Source organism: Aotus nancymaae, unplaced genomic scaffold, assembly GCF_030222135.1.
Source record: "Aotus nancymaae isolate 86718 unplaced genomic scaffold, 86718_ANA_hifiasm-v0.15.2.pri h1tg000036l, whole genome shotgun sequence".
In the NCBI taxonomy this organism is placed as follows: domain Eukaryota; kingdom Metazoa; phylum Chordata; class Mammalia; order Primates; family Aotidae; genus Aotus; species Aotus nancymaae.
Window position 1 is genome coordinate 52,431,586 of NW_026988450.1, and position 17,435 is coordinate 52,449,020.

A 17,435-nucleotide genomic window follows, 5' to 3' on the forward strand; every position below is an offset into this window, starting at 1 on the left:
TTCCAGGAACAAACAATGTATGTTTCTCTCTGAGGTTGTGCTCTTTGGTCATCACTAATATAATATTATTATTTTCATTAAAATGAAATTATAGTCCTGAAACCAATAGCTATATACTTTGAGTTGCTTCTGCAATAATGGTGATTAACTTTGGATGAACCAGTCATATTCTCTCACCCAATTCCTGGTCAAGAAATACAACATGTTGTCACCTGACAACTGGCAAAGATTAATAGTCAGCTGTGGCCACTGCACTGACTGACTCACTCAGGGATTTAAACCATGACCTTGGCCTCATTATCATGCTGCTTTAATCTACTGAGCAAAATAGCTACAAAAATAAATTCTGAAAGCAGGAAGCAAAAAATTCTGTTGTTTGTGTCTCCAGGCCCAAACTACTATGTATCTGAGTCCACTGAACAATTCTACTAGTAGGCATTTTAGGCATGGATGAAGAACTGAAGGCAGGATATCCTCCTGAAAATCAAAGCTGATCATGTCAGTTCTCATTAAAAACCTCCACTGTCTAATGATATAAATTCAAATTCTTCAGCACAGCATGTAAGATTGTAGCATAATCTTACTACGACCAATTTCTCCAACTTTATCTTTTGCTACAACTCCTTGCCTCCCTTTCTTCATATGCTAACAACTATAATTTTCTCATTATCATGCGATTGCTCATATATTTTTTCAGTTTATATTTATCGAGTCTCTATAATGTGTGAGATACTCTGATAAAACCTGGGGAAACTGAAGTTAAAGGCACATTTCTTGAGCTTAAAGAATTCATGGTTCTGTCTGTCAAGGAGACAGACAAGAAAATAAATGGGTACAACACACTGTGACAAGTGCTATCTATGAGCACAGTAGGTACATTGGTGTAACGGTCTAGGGAAAAGAGGTGGAAGAAGAGGAGAGGGATGGATAAGTATATGGTGAGGATAAAGAAGTTAAGAAAGTTATGAGAGAGGAAGCAGAAAAAGTGATCTAAGCTGAGGGAATAGAAAGTCACAGAGATGAGAAAATTCACATATTGAGTAAAGTGCAAGTAGATTGTCATGGCTGAAAAGGAAGATGTGTTTGTAGGCTGTGTTGGAAGCAAGGCTAGAGAGGTAGACAGTAACTGAATCCTAAAGGAATCTGTACACCTTGGCAAAGACTTTAGATCTTATTCACACTGCTTTTCCCTCTTTTGAGAATGCTTTTTCCCTTTTGTTTCCCAACTCAGACCAATATAATAATGTCAAATCCTCTTCCCAGAAATTCACTGAACAAATATTTGCTGGAATACCTATTATGTGCCATGTATTGTTCTAAGTGTTTGGGATATATTAATAAAATTCATACTCTACCTTTGTGCTTATATTCAAGTATGAGGAAGTAGATGATAAATATAATAAATGGGTATATATTTAACTTTGGGTAAAAATACAGTTGTCAGAGAGAGTGGTAAGTGCTATGGGAAAAAGAAAAAGTAGGGTAAGGTAAAGATCATCATAATGACCAGGAAGGGTGTGGAACAAGTAGGAGTATTAAATAGGATGAACGATTGAGCAAAAATTTGAGGACAAGGGATTTAGCCAAGTGAGTATCTTAGTGAAGGGTATTCTAGGCACAGGGAACAGCTCGAGGAAAGCCTAAAAAGTACTAGGAGATGGGGCTAGGCACGGTGGCTCACACCTGTGATCCCAGCACTTTGGGAGGCCGAGGCGGGTGCATCACAAAGTCAGGAGTTCAAGACCAGCCTGGGCAACATAGTGAAACCCCATCTCTACTAAAAATACAAAAATTAGCTGGACGTGGTGGCAGGTGTCTGCATCCCAGCAACTCGGGAGGCTGAGGCAGAGAATTGTTTGAACCTGAGAGGCGGAGGTTGCAGTGAGCCGAGATCGTACCACTGCACTCCAGCCTGGGTGACAGAACAAAACTCTGTCTTGAGAAAACACACACACAAACAAACAAAAAAAGTACTAGGAGATGAAGTCAGTGATCATATGGGACTTGTAAGCCATTTAAGGAACTCTTGTGAATAAAATGGGGAGCCACCTTGGGATTTTGATCAGCAGTGTTTTGATCTAATGTTGTTTTTTTTTTTTTTTTTTTGAGACGGAGTTTCGCTCTTGTTACCCAGGCTGGAGTGCAATGGCGCGATCTCGGCTCACCGCAACCTCCGCCTCCTGGGTTCAGGCAATTCTCCTGCCTCAGCCTCCTGAGTAGCTGGGATTACAGGCACGCACCACCATGCCCAGCTAATTTTTTGTATTAGTAGAGACGGGGTTTCACCATGTTGACCAGGATGGTCTCAATCTCTTGACCTCGTGATTCACCCACCTCGGCCTCCCAAAGTGCTGGGATTACAGGCTTGAGCCACCGCGCCCGGCTGATCTAATGTTTTAGGAGGTTTCCTCTTTGCGCGACGTTGAGACTATAGAGCTGCACGCATAGAAGCAGGGAGACCTGTTATGAGAAATTATAGAAATGCCAACCATCTAAATATATTTGCATGCAGTAAGGGATGCTGTAATGATTCTAAGCATTGTGAAACAGCCAGCTTTTGTAGTGGAGTACTAGGTTCTTTCAGTAAATTCTAGTGAGGTAAGTATTTTAGTTTGTGACTTTAGATATACCTCCTAATACTTATTTACTAGATTACAAGTAGCCCTTATGCATATGTAAAAATGAAAGTCCACAGAATCATAGGCTTCAAGAGCCTATAGGAACCGCAGAAAGGACTTGCGGTTTTTTGGTTTGCTTATTTTATTTTATTTTTTGAGATGGAGTCTTGCTCTGTCACCTAGGCTGGAGTGCAGTGGCCTGATCTCCACACACTGCAACCTCTGCCTCCCAGGCTCAAGTGATTCTTCTGCCTCAACCTCCCAAGTGGCTGGGATTACAGGCGTCTGTCACCAGGCCTGGCTAATTTTTTGTATTTTTAGTAGAGACGTAGTTTTACCATATCGGTTAGGCTGGTCTCGAACTCCTGTCCTCATGTGATCCACCCTCTCGGCTTCCCAAAGTGCCGGGATTCCAGGCATGAGCCACCGTGCCCAGCCTGTTTGTTTTTTATTTATATTTGTTTATTTTTTTGCGAGGGAGTCTCACACTGTCGCTCAGTCTAGAGTGCAATGGCACGATCTTGGCTTACTGCAACCTCTACCTCCCAGGTTCAAGTGATTCTCCTGCCTCAGCCTCCCAGGTAGCTGAGATTACAGGCGCCTGCCATCCTTCCCGGCTAATTTTTGTATTTTAGTAGAGATGGGATTTCACCATGTTGGTCAGCTGGTCTCAAACTACTGACCTCAGGTGATTCACCTGCCTTGGACTCTCAAAGTGCTGGGATTGCAGATGTGAGCCACTGTGCTGGCCAGCCTGTTTTTTAAGACAGGGTCTCACCCTGTCACTCAGGCTGAAGTGCAGTGGAGCAATCATAGCTCACTGAATCCTTGACCTCCTGGGCTCAAGAGATCCTTTTGCCTTGGCCTTCCAGAGTACTGGGATTACTGGTGTAAACCACAGGGCCTGGCCAGGACATGCATTTTGGGATTAGTTTATAGCCTGTCAAGACCTTGAAAATTCAATGATGAAGTCAGCTGTTACTTATAAAGTTAAACAAGAATATTGCAGTTTCGACTCAACTTTAAATGTGTTCATACACTGAGGGACATACCAAAGTAGAAGATAATGCTGTAAAGGACAAAGTCATATGTGATGAAGATTTTAAGTAAAACATTGTACCAGAACAAACAAAACACCTCTAAGATCCATATTGTAGAAAGAACAAAAGACAGAGGTCTTGTGAATACATTTTACTTTCTTTAGTTCTGATCCTAGCAATCTTATGTCAATCTGGGGCAAGTACTTTGAAAAGTAGTTCATTTATTATGCTAAAGCCCATTTTAAAATTCTATATAATATATATTCTATGTAGTGATATATAAATACTGTGACAAATTTTTATTTCATGCAAGTGTGTGAATAACAGTGAAAGATAATTTTAAAAGACTTCCTTCCACTCCTAAGTAGTCCCTTTAATAGGAAAAACACATCTAGTTGTAGTAAAAACTGTAAAAAGGAAACACAGTAACCCCACTCACTTCTGCTTCATTCCAGTAAGAAGTCAGATGTTCCACTGATACTGGCTCATGCCCATTGTATTTCATGAGCTGGCACTATCTTCTGGCAGGTGAGGCATGGGTGAGGGTGCAGGGAGACACAGCCTCAGGCACTCAGCATGCTAACCATATGACTTCTAGAAAACAGTGCAGGGCCCAGGGGCTGACCCTCTACTGTAAAGGAAGCCAAAATTGTCTAATGTGTACCACAACTTTGAAGTTCACATTTTATAGACTTAAAATAACTAAGCTATTTTAACTTCAAAAAGTTTAAACCTCTGAGCAGTGTGTATATTCTGGCTTCTGGTTCTGCTTGGGTTGATAGTTAGCTGGGGGTGGGAAGTGGTGTTTGTTTTTTCAAATCTGGCACAGAAATAGTTGAATAAGGTAGACTGTTGCAGCCATTCCTTTTGATTATTTTTAGTTCTGCTCTCCTCTCTTTTAAAGGAGCAGTTAGTGTATTTTAGCAGCATTTAGGGTTTCCTAGGTGAAAGTCAAAAATACATGTATGAAAATATGGATAGTAAAAGTCAATTTCAATTTCAGGTAAAAAAATTCTGTTATCCATAAGTGTTGTTTTTAGCTGTCACTTCTTTTTTCTTAGTTTGACACTTTTTTTTCCTTCTCCATTATCTATTTTGCGATGCAAATAGTATAGTTCTCAAAATTTGCTACACCTTAGTCACTTGGGGAACTTTCAAACAATATCCACAGCCAGGGCCCTAACACCAGTCTGATTCATTTGTTATGTGGGTCTAGGTGGTATTTTAAAAAAGTGACCCAGTGAACCTTCAACTCAGATGACTGGCCAAAAAAAAAAAAAGTGATCCAGGTAATTTTAGTGTGCAGCTAGGGTTGAAAACCGGCATGGTTTCAAAGTGGATTAAAAATATCTAGGTTCTAGTTCCAGCCCTGGTACTTACCAGCTGGCTGTTCTTGGTGGTCTTCTGTTTCCCATAGGATGATGAGGTTGGATTAGAAATTCATAAAAATTGTTGAACTCTGAAACAAAATTAAATAAACTGGGATTCATATAATTTGATCTGATTTGCTCAGCTCCAAAGAGATGAAAATGGAATTATCTGGAGTATTAGAGTGTTGTTTGAAACAAGTGAGTAATAATTTAAAAAACAGCTCTTAAGTAAACTTTTCCCTCTTCCCAATTACAAGGCATGGGAGAAAATAAAAATAGACATTTAAGCTTAGAAATCACAGGAGACTTCCAGGGCTGCTTTGTCTATCCCCAGCTCTCTTAAATGGGGAGCTAGTCAGATGGTACCTGGGGAACAGAGAGAGGAGGGAGAGCGTTTACTACACACCAAGAAGGTAAATACAATATAAATCTCAAAGGCTTTACGTTACTCATCAACACACAATCTGACCTGGTACTAAGCAGCGCGCATGTGGAAGGCTGGGTGGGGTACACACACTGGCACACACACCCCAACTCAGTCACCGGCAGTGCTTGTCCAGGGCGCCCGGAAGAGCCAGCGAGCCTACCTAGCTCTGTCCACCCGCCCCGCCCCGCTCCGCTCCCTCCGGGAGGGCTCTCAGGGCGGCGCCCAGCCCCGAGAAGCGCAAAGGACGGCAGTGGCCACCTCCGTTCTCCAGACGCTGGTTTCTTGTCTTCCCTTGTCTTTCATTGAACCTATCTCCGTGCTACGAAAACCAGACTCTGATTCTAACCCGATCTCTTCGCGTCTCTGCCTCTTCTTTCTAGATTAGGGTGAGCGCCAAAAAGGGCCAGACAGACAGAAACCTTGGCGTCAGTACCGGCCCAGCCCCTCTCTTGGGACTATTCTAACTCCTTTCACCCTCCTAGCCTTTACTGGTCAGGTCAGGTTCGCACCCTCCCAGCCAACCCTAACTCTCCCCATCTCTCCCCGAGTCCTCTCCTCAGGATCCCTCTGCATATTCTCAGCGTCAAGCTCGGTTTTCCACAACTTCCTCAAGCCCTGCGCCCCTCGCCCTGTCCCCGCCCTCGACACCACCTGCGTTTCCCACTCGCTGCAACCCCTCTCCCCCGCTGTCCCCACTTGTGGGCCTCCAGCTCTCTCCCCCTTTCCTGGCTCCCACCCCTGACACCCTAGGGACCCTTCTTCCCTACTCGCGTGCTCCCTCCTTCCAGGATCCCGCCCCGACACTTCGGTGGCCCTCCCGCCAAGCGCGCTCCCTCTTTCTCCTCAGGGCTTGACACCTGGGCGACCCCCTCCCCGGTACCCGCCTTCACCTCCAGCCCTGACTCCACCCTCAGGCTCCCCGCCCCTCCCGGTCCCTTGGGGGCCCTCGCCTCCTCCCCACCAGCCACACCTGGCACCCTTGACCCCACCCTGGCTCACACCCTTCTCTCTGCTTCCAACACCTCAGCTGCCCCCTTACACGCACGCATTCTCCACACTTCTGTCCCCGAAAACTCCGGCGCCCCCTCCCTTCACGCTCAGTCTCTCCTTCAGGCTCAGTCTCCCCTTCCTCCCCGCCTGGCCCGGGCCCCAGCCCGGAGTTCGCGCTCGGGGAGGGGCGGCTGCCGCCTGCGGGGTGCCCCGGCCTAGGTAGCGAGGAGGTGACGCGGCCCCGCGGGAAGAGCCCGGGAGGCGGAGGGGCGGAGGAGGTGCGCGCGGCGGCACTGAGCGGCGGCGGCGCAGGGAGCGCGGGCCCTCCGCGCCGACTCCATGGACCCAAGGGCGGCGGCGGCGGCGGCTGAGCGACCCTGGGCTGGCGCGTGATGAGGCGGGGCCGGCGCCCGACCCCGCTGCACGTCGGAGCTCGCCTGGATCCGGGCATTGGCACCCGATGGGTCTTGGCCCCGGGACTCTCCGCTGCTAGCCCCTGTCATTCCTTCTCCGCTTTTGCTTCTCTACTTTAGCTGGCGGGGTGGGGTTGAGGTCTCCGGGGAGGTCTCCGGCCCCACGACCCTCTTCCGGGCGTGCCTGGAGGAGTCCTCCCTCCGTGGCGCGAGGGAGCCCTGTGACGCGTCAGCCGGCGGGACGGCTGAGCTGCTTCTCTGGGAAACCGTCCCCGCTTCCTCACGACCCTCTCAGCTCCCGCCTGGGTGCCTCTCGGGCCGGCGGTACCCTGGAGGTTCGAAGCGACTTCCCGGGGGGCTGGTTCGCAGGCACCCTTCCCTTCCGAGGCGGCGCGCGCGCTCCCGACCCCCGCCGCAGCCGGACACACTCGAGCCCCGGTCCGCCTGTCGCCCTCCCGCCTGCTCCCTCCAGTCACCCCACCCTTAGCTGTCCCCGCCACCTTACTCCACCACCCTCCCCCACTGCTCCACTCACTCCGTGTCCCGGCCTCCCGCTCCCCTCTCCTTTGAACCGCTCACTTCACTGTCCTTCCGCCCCCGGAAAGAAGAAACATTTCCCGAAGCGCACTCCTCAGCCCTCGCTCCCTACGCGCTTGCCCTCCCCTCCCCCTGCTCTTTCTTGGGGGAGGGGGGCTGTCGCCTTGGATTGAAGGCCATTGATTTGTATGTATTTGTCCCAGCGCTGGAGGCTGCCCCAGCCGCCGCGCCGGTGCCGCCGCTGCCACTGGAGTTGCCTCACCGCTTCCCTAGGGTGGTTCGGCTCCGCCAAACATGTCGGCTCCTGTTGGGCCCCGGGGCCGCCTGGCTCCCACCCTGGCGGCCTCTCAGCCGCCTCTGCAGCCCGAGATGCCTGACCTCAGCCACCTCACGGAGGAGGAGAGGAAAATCATCCTGGCCGTCATGGATAGACAGAAGAAAGAAGAGGAGAAGGAGCAGTCCGTGCTCAAGTAAGGATCTGGCTCCATATTCCCGCCTCTCTCCCTGCCCTCCGCCCCCTCGGCCACTGCCCGGCGGCCGCCTGCGCGCCCGGGATCGCCGCCCTCCCTCCCTCCGGCGGCGCCCAGGCCACGAGGGCTGCGGCCAGCGCCGGCCGCCCGGGCTGTTTGCTGGGTGTCTGAGAGCGGGGGGTGTGTGTCGGGGAGGGAGGGCGCCGAGGCCGGCTGAGGTGAGGGTGGCGAGCCTTAGGGCGGTGTGATTTTCCCCGGCGACTTTCCGGATTTCCCCGCTGGTCAGCTTGGCTCTGGGGCCCCAGCGGGACTGGGGCTGAACCCAGGCTCTGCGCGTCCGCTTTCCTTTCCCGCCGCCTGAGCGCGGAGGCAGCGACTGGGGCACGGAATCCAATATGGCCGTGCACAGGTGCTCCCTGGCCGGACCAGGGCGAAGGCGCTCCGGCCGGGGATGCGGACGCCGCTGGGGACCCGTGGTTCCGTCTCCGCGGAGCCGCTGTGCCAGCAACGCGGGACAGAGCAGGGCTGCCCACGGTGGTTGCGGGCAGCGGGCGGCGGCGTGGGCGAGGGGCCTAAGCTCTGTCGCGTCTCGGGTGGGTGTGCGGCCGCCGCCATCTTCCAGCCCCTCCCCCTTGGCGAGTGCTAACACCCTGCACTCTGCTGCTCTTCCTGTTTGCAACTAGTAAATCTGTTTAATCCTGAAGAGACTCCAGTTCCTACCATCACTGCAGTTTGGGATGCTCCCTACCTTGTGAAGTTCTACTATTCGTGCTCACGGTCTTGGCAGCCCGGTTTTTTCCGAGGGTGGGAGGAGTGAAAACAGCACCCAGGCATCAGTTTACTGGCTCTGGAACTTCAGCACTAGGGAACTGTCCAGACAGGGTTATCTTTAGCTCTGAGACTCCTTTTCTGGTTAGTCTAGCAAAGAGATTTGTTTCTACAAGACTTGCTTTTAAATGTTTTGTGGTTATTTGATTTCTCAGTTACTTCGTGAAAGAGGTTGTTCAGAAGACGTGTAACCTTTTTTATGTTTTCCCAGCTTGGCTTTTTTCTTTTTACTTGAAATGAGTTACTGAGAGATTAATTTACACAGTGTATATACCAAAGGTGGGATGTTCTTTGGCGTTTTGTCAAGTATATGTTTCCCATATTCTCCACAGAAATATACAAGTGAAAGTGTGGAGTTCCTCTATGAAGGAACTAATACACTCACCTCTACTCAGGTAAATTTTAAAAACATGTTGAATTTAATATTCTTTCATGTACTTACAGAGGAACAAGTTTTGTTGTCAATAGGTATATATTTTCATATTTTAATGAAAAATACTACTTTAAATAATTTATGGTAACAAACATCAAATATTCATAAATCTAAAGATACTATTTCTCACAAAATATTGAGGGACTAAAACAGCAAATATGTTCCTGACATAATAACTGAAATTAATAGTTTCTATGTGAAAGCTAATTTCTGGGGTTGAATACTTATTTGGGAATGTTATTTATTTATTTATTTATTTATTTATTTATTTATTTATTTTTGAGACGGAGTTTCACTCTTGTTACCCAGGCTGGAGTGCAATGGCGCGATCTCGGCTCACCGCAACCTCCGCCTCCTGGGTTTAGGCAATTCTCCTGCCTCAGCCTCCTGAGTAGGTGGGATTACAGGCACGCGCCACCATGCCCAGCTAATTTTTTCTATTTTTAGTAGAGACGGGGTTTCACCATGTTGACCAGGATGGTCTCGATCTCTTGACCTTGTGATCCACCCGCCTCAGCCTCCCAAAGTGCTGGGATTACAGGCTTGAGCCACCGCGCCCGGCCAGGAATGTTATTTATTAACAGCCTTGGGATGTGAAGAAATTAAGAGACTTAAGCAGTTTACTCCAACTAATAAAAGAATAAAGCATTATTTTTAGAAGCTTTTTTGGGCATACTTCTTACTTTGCTTAACTTTATTTTGTATACTAACAATGCCAAGCTTTTGATGACTTGCAGTTTGATATTTAAATATATGAACTTACGCCTTTTAGTATAATTGAAAAAAATAAGTGTCTCCAAAATGATGCTCCTATAAAATGTAGTTTTATTTCTTTGACTTACATATTTAAATATAAAATATGTTTTTATTTCTTCATAGTATGCTAAACCTTAGTGTTTATTGGCTAGTTCACTGTAGTTCTATTTATTGTTTAATATAGAAATATAAATGGACTTTTAAGTATTGAATTAGGATTATTCAAAATGAACAGTATATTAAGAAGAAGATGTAATAGGGTTTTTCAGGTAGCTACATGTATATATTATATCTGTATGTAAACCTACATACTATTCAAATACATGTAATATTTACATATTCATATTTCCATAGTTTAGATAGAAACAAATGTTCTCAGTACATTTTTCATACAATCTATAAAATTACGATGAAAAAATATATATTTAGATTTATTTTAAATATTTATTTGCATTGCTACCTAACTTAGTCTTAGAAAGATGTCTTATCTCAAAATGGCTTTCATGGTTTCAGAATTCTTGTTATATTTATTTTAACAAAAAGTTATTTGGAGGTTAAAGCATAACATATTTGGACATTTGGTTTTAAATGTTCTTAATTTTTTTTTAATGAAAGAGTAGTCAAGGAAAATGAGGAAATGAATAGACTTTATAATAGAATTATTGTAATGAGAGACAAATCATTTTGAAGAATTTGACAGTTTGTTAAATAACATATTATCAATATTGGGTATTAAATAACAAATATATAAGAAAAATAATACTAACCTTCTTCAATGATTACTATTTCCCATAAAGTTTTAGGGTCCACTTACTTGGTCATTACTATCCTTTGTTTCTTTTTAGTGCTGCTCATTACATTGGGTGTTAACATGTATTCTAAGAGTAGTGAGAAAAATAAACAAATTTAGATGCGTGTCTGCTGCCTTTTAACAATTATGTTAAAAAATATGTTTGATGTGTGAAGATACTGCAATGGTTAGATAAAAATATTTTTGCATGATCTATGAGTTTCAGTGTTCATGTTAAGTATTCAGGCAAAGTGGAGAAAAGAATGAATTTGAACCTTGTTAATATTTAATATATAGATGGACAATACTTAGATGCATATAATTTATAAGTAAATATGCATGTATTAAAAGATTCATGCTTGAGATATTTTTAATAAGACAACTGAGTATTTAAAACTGAGACTATTACTGTAATCTCTCACCTTAGGAGCTTGAATAATTAAAAATTATATCTAATTATTGGTAATTTAATCAAAGTCCAGCTGAACATCCATATAGGAAATGTATCATCATCAAATAATACCATTTTACATGTGAGCAAGATACTATAATTTTGCTAGCATTTAAAAATCTTAGTAGATCCTTGATCAGTAATTACTTAAAAAAATCCTTTCATGTATTCCTGTAGCAGTTTTAATTTGGCTTATTCAATCCATCAGTAAAATTTATAATGTCTTTTTACTGATTAATGGTTTTTTTCAATCTTCCAAGACATCTGAATAATGTTCTTAAGTCTTGTCTTTCAAGATTGTAAACTTCTTGAGGGCAAGAATCAAAATTTACCCTTTTTTTTTTTAGTTTGTGTTTTGCAACATCCTTAACACCTTCACATAATAGATACTTAATAAATTATGTTTATTTGAATTGTGGTAATGTTAAGGAGGTAGCTTATCAATTTTATGGGACAATGAAGAACCATTGTTTGAAATAAATACGCAACTTATTAAAAGTTGAATTTCCAGTGGGATTTTTTGTGTAATTGTGAAAAAATGTATGAGGATAGCAAACCCACTAAATCAATAGAAAAGTATTCATTCAGTAAATATTGTTTCTAATATGTGCATATCATAGTCTTTCAGATTACACAAATTAGAAATTATGTGTTTCTTAATGTGTATATTATCTTTTCACTGGCTGTTTAGATTTTCTGTTAAAGAGTTAATTTGCTCCCAAAATAAAGGAAGGCAGTAAGTAAAAATTTTCCTGCTAGATTAGGGTAATGATTAGTATATATTTAACACATAAGTGAGCAGTTCTACATTTTAAAAAATATTTCAATTTTAAAAGTAGTTTCCAAAGTTAATTTATAAAATTTTGAAATAAAATTTCTTTTTTTCTTTCTCTTTTTTTTTTCCTTTTTTTTTTTTTTGAGACTGGATTTTTGTTGCTCTGAGGCCCAGGCTGGAGTGGAGTGGCGCAATAACAGCTCACTGCAGCCATGACCTCCTGGGGCTCAAGCGATTCTCTCACCCCAGCCTCTGGAGTAACTGGCACCATAGGCAGGTGTCACAACACTTGATTAATATATTTTTTATTTTTGTAGAGATGAGGTCTCCCTATACCCAGCCTGGTCTTGAACTCTTGGGTTCAAATGATCCTCTTGCCTTGGCCTCTCAAAGTGTTTGGATTACAGGTGTGAGCCACCCCCCGAATTTCTTAGCTACCTTTTTCCCCCACCCAGAGCCAACTACTATTACCGGTATATTTTATATTGTATACTCTTCCAGTGACAGTCTATGCATAAGAATAAATACATGTGTATATATAATATTGTGTGTGTATCTGTATATGTGTGTATGTGTGTGTACATACATGTATGTACAGATGGATGTAAACATAAAAACACAAATGTGTCCCGCAGTTTGCTTTTTGGGAGGCCAGTTCCACATCTGTGACTGTATAGCTGCCTCATTAATTTTAATGGATATAGGATACATACTATCCCTTTTAATGAATATTCTGTAGTTTCTTTAGTACCATATTTGTGGGTATTTAAGTTTTTTTCTAAGTACTTTGTCATTAGAAATTTTTAGTATTTATTACAGTATTGTCTGTGAAAAATATCTTTGTACATACATTTCCTACTTGTATGAATGTATATTTGAGACAGATTCCTAGAAACAAAGTTGTTGGGTCAAAGGATTAGTATATTTTAAATTTAATAAATATCGCAAAATTTACTTTTGTAGAGGATATATGTATAAGTGACATGTACTAAGGGGACTTTCTCACATCCTTGCCAACTCAGTGTGTGGTAATCTTTACCAATATTTCAACGAAAAAGGTGCCACTGTAGGCTTATTTGCAATTTTCTTGTCAGAGAGTTTGAGAGCCTTTTTTTCAAAAAAAAATTTTTGTTAGAGCCATTTGTATTCCCTTTTCTGTTAGTGATTTTTAGTGATTTAGAGGCTCTTTTACATGTTACTTGTTTTAGGACCTTGTTTATGCCTATTTTATTGGTCAGGATTAAAAAATATATTTGAATTTGTTGTATTTTTGTTTTATGGAGTTTGGGTTTGTGATCTTCTTAGAATGACCTTCCCTATTCTAATACTTTTAAAAACTACCAATTGAATCATGAATACTTTTAAATAAAATTTGCTTATGTAAACCATTCTTGCCATTGCCAAAAAAATTAAAAACTAGTTTTTAAGGATTCAAAATTCATTCTAAAAAATTGATTAACATAAGAAAACAAGCAAACAAAAAATTGATTTACATTTTATGAGAAAGTACCCAATAAATTTATATATATTCTATATTTTAAAGTAAGGGAAATTAAATAACATCTTTCTCTTGACAATAGAGTCTGATAAAGAACTAATTATATTGTGCGATGAAGAAAGAGGTAATGGAAGCAAGTGTGATGGACCACATGAATTTTGACTTGATACCTTACTTTACTAATTAATAGTGGTAATGTCTTGCTTATATATTAAACTGAGTTTCCTCATCTATACTATTTGAGTAATAACACTTATTTTGAATGATTGTGATTGTTATAGACTAAATATCCTGCTGTAAGTAGTTGTGCTATAAATAATCATTATTGTTAACTAATATAGATAGCACTCTTTAAACCTTAATATTATCATAGCATTGCTGGGTGAAATTTTCTTATTTTCTAAAAATTGAGAGAGTCTTTTCCTTGTCTATTAGGAAGTCAAAATATACTTGGAGAGCTTTTAAGTGACTTCATTATTTGTTTAGAAGGCTAGGGATGGGGAGAGGGTTGGTAACAACTTGAAAATAGTTTCCTCAGCAAATATCATTCTTAAGGAGTCTGATAACTAAGACATAGCAGTGAAAATAACACTGACATCAAGTTATTGGTAATTGGCAAAATACTGATAGTCAAAGATGAATTGAGGGGACTTACTTGTGGAAACTGCTTTGTAATTGACTTTAGATTTGCCTGGGTTAAATTTTTTCCTCTATTATTTAACTAAAATCTATATTTACTGATTTGTCTTATTCATATTTTATCTAAGAACCCACAGGGCTGTATTAGGTTAAGCTAATTTTGAAATATGGTTATTGAGCTTAGAATGCTCATCTTCACACTGCCCCTGAAATACACTTAAGCTTTGTATGATTGCCGGTTTCTCATCGTTTTGGCTTAGCTTCAAATTTGAATCTTTAGAGAGCTCTTTTCTGACTACTCTTTCTTAAGTAGGTTCTTTCCAGTATTCTTTACAACAATACCTTTTATATTTCCCTAATTATGCTTATCAAAATTTATAATGATTTGTTCATTTACTTGTTTATGGTTTGTCTACCCTGCTAGATTATCAACTCACAGAGAGCACTCACCATGTCTGTTTTGTTCACCAATGCAGCCTCAGCTTCTGATTTAATACAATGCCCTACACATAGTGGTACTCAAAAATATTAATTTGGTGAATGACCGAACATTGGGAATGAAATACTATGTTCATCTAGGTGGTACCAACTTTCAAGGTGAGCTCCAATAATCTTAAAAAAAAGATTTACGTATGTAACAGTGTCCTTATTTTTCAAATCAAATGTAATTTTTAAACATATGCTTAATTTTGCTTTTTTTACATGGAAGCAAACTTAGCATTTATATATGATTGCAACTCATCTTTCTTTTCGACTAAGGACATATCTTTTTTGACTAGAAACCAGAAGAACATTGTGATAGATACCATTTTTTAATTTAAGGAATATTAGGAATTAGGAAAAATTTGGCTGTAAAAGTGATTAAGAGAATTAATACATTTCCATTGTGTTTAGCACAGCTGAGTGATAAGTACACAGAATGCTTTGGATGGAAATAGTTCATGCCCTCCAGGGACAGACAATCTAAGACCAACCATAATCATATGAACACATAAAAATGTAAAGTGCCTTGAAAAAAAATACTGTAAAGGTGTTTTTAGTACATTATAACCATAGTAAAAAATATGTCAGACTAATCTTACTAGTAATGTCTTGCCTCTGTGGTATTGTTTGATTATATTGTGTTATATTACATGGTGTCACATAGTTTGTCCTGTTAAAATCTCTGAAAGTCTCACTCCTGCACATTAAAAACTTTTGTATTATCTAGTTAATGAAATGCAGATATATCTGGGTGTTGAAATAATTTTAACCATTATCAGGTAATTCTTAAGGAGCTCATTGTAAGAAACATGATAAACCACAATGAAAATTTTGCATGGTAAGTGCCAGGAGACTACTGTGCACTACAGTGTATCATGGATATATTTAACAAGAGGAGCATCTGATTCAGTCCTGGGAAGATGGCATCTAGGCTGAATCTCAAAGAATGAGGAGATGTTAGCCAGGCAGATTGTTTTCTAAGCAAAAATCCTAAAACTCCCAATTCCTCCTCTCGCCCAAAACCCTTCATTTGTTAAAAAAATAAAATAGAAGCAGGGCATGGTCAAGAAATTTGCTTGAAGTGATTCAGAAAAGCACAGATTTAAATGGAGATGAGTCAATAGAGAAGACTGGAGAGATGGCAAGTTTCAGAGCCTAAAAAGCCTTCTGGCAGGGTGCGGTGGCTCAGACATGTAATCCCAGCACTTTGGGAGGCAGGGGCAGGCGGATCACCTGAGGTTGGGAGTTTGAGACCAGCCTGACCAACATGGAGAAACCTCGTCTCTACTAAAAGTACAAAATTGGCTGGGCGTGGTGGCGCATGCCTGTACTCCCAGCTACTTGGGAAGCTGAGGCAGGAGAATTGCTTGAACCCAGGAGGTAGAGGTTGTGGTGATCCAAGATCGCACCACTACACTCCAGCCTGGGCAACAAAAGCAAAACTCTGTCTCAAAAAAAAAAAGCCTTCTATGCTGTTCTTTGGATTTGGCAGTAGGGAGTTGGGAGTCATGGAGAGATTTTAAGCAGTGACACAATACAATTAGACTTCCATTGGAACAAAAACCACTCTCATTTAATAGATTGATTAGAAGGTGTAATACTAGAGATAAGGGCACTGTTTAGGAGTATCTTACAGTAATCCAGGTAATAAATGATGAAGATATGAAATAAGACAGTAGAGGTGGAGATGGAGAGTCAAGACAGATTTTTGAAAAATTTGGGAGCCAACGTTGCCAGGATTTGACAACTGTGGGTTTAAGGGTCAGTTAAATTCTTATGATTCCAGACTTGCTTAACTGACTACTTTACATAATATATATCTGCCTGTATCTGCTTATCTCTCTGATGATTAGCTCTGTGAAGTTATCTGTCTTTAGGGAGCAGTTGTGAAGTGTCTTCTTTTATTGTTTTAGTTATTCTAGGGAGTTTGTAACATTAATATCAGTACTAGAAGTGACTACAACCTGGAATATAGTGGGATAGGGTAGAAAATAACAGAGTGGTAGTAAAAAGAGCAAAAAGGAAGAAAGAAGAAAAGAAAGGACAAAGAACAAAGGGGAGAAAGAAAGATTAGGCTCTTGGAATCCATTCATAATTAGAAGGGACCCTTCTTAATATCTTAACTTATAAAACTTTTTCTACTGGATATATTCATACCATGTAATCTTTTCAGAACTTCAGGACTATCATCCCTTTATTGAATATTCCTTATTCCCATTGATAACTTAGTCTCAATGAATTTGTCACCCTTCTGTTTTGTTTCATTCTTTGTGTATTTTAAACTATCATACAATCTTTGTTTTATATGTTAGGCTTACCAAGGACAAATTCCTTCCCTGTATATATTTCTGTATCACCTCTAAGGGAATGTTGGAAATGTGAGTGTATTTTAGGAAAATATAGAGAGGAGATTAATTATGAAAATGACATGTTGAAGTTGGTGAAGATTCTGTGCCTCTTTATATTAGTGGGCTGAATTATTGCAGAATTTCAGAAAGTGCTTGTATTATAAAAGGGAGATAAATTTTATTACGTTTTGAGATGGGAAGTTCCAGAAGTAGGAATTAGGGTGGGGTTATGGAAAGGGGAAAGTTAAGAAAAGGTTTAGACACAGGAGTAATATATTATTATACCTATTTTCTTTCTAATACCGGTAACCTACAAAATTGAAGACAACTAGATAGTTTTAAGTTAATTGGCCAAGAACTAAGAACTTTAATACAGTTTCTATGTTATGAACATATATCTATCTATATTATATATACCTGTCAAAGCTCTTTTACTTTTTGTACAACAGAGTGCTAGCTAAATGCTTTTTAAGGCATTTGGGATTAACAACTTTCATATAGTTTATATGTTATAAACATTTAGTATTTTTATATAATACAAATAATTTGATAGGTTCTGCTAAACAGAG

The 17,435-nt window shown here is 41.2% G+C and overlaps 1 protein-coding gene across 33 annotated transcripts in view; it reads left to right on the forward strand.

The window, feature by feature from the left end:
* Positions 1 to 7,407: 7,407 nt before the first annotated feature.
* Positions 7,408 to 17,435, forward strand: part of RIMS2 (regulating synaptic membrane exocytosis 2) — a 698,117-nt gene continuing 688,089 nt past the window's right edge. For 32 of the 33 annotated variants that reach the window (XM_064384526.1, XM_064384505.1, XM_064384490.1 and 29 more), the window contains exon 1: positions 7,667 to 7,865. In XM_064384526.1, the coding sequence (XP_064240596.1) occupies positions 7,690 to 7,865 (176 nt within the window). In that variant the 5' untranslated portion in view covers positions 7,667 to 7,689. Of the gene's footprint in view, positions 7,866 to 17,435 lie in introns of all 33 variants that reach the window. The other variant, XM_064384488.1, reaches the window with a different exon arrangement.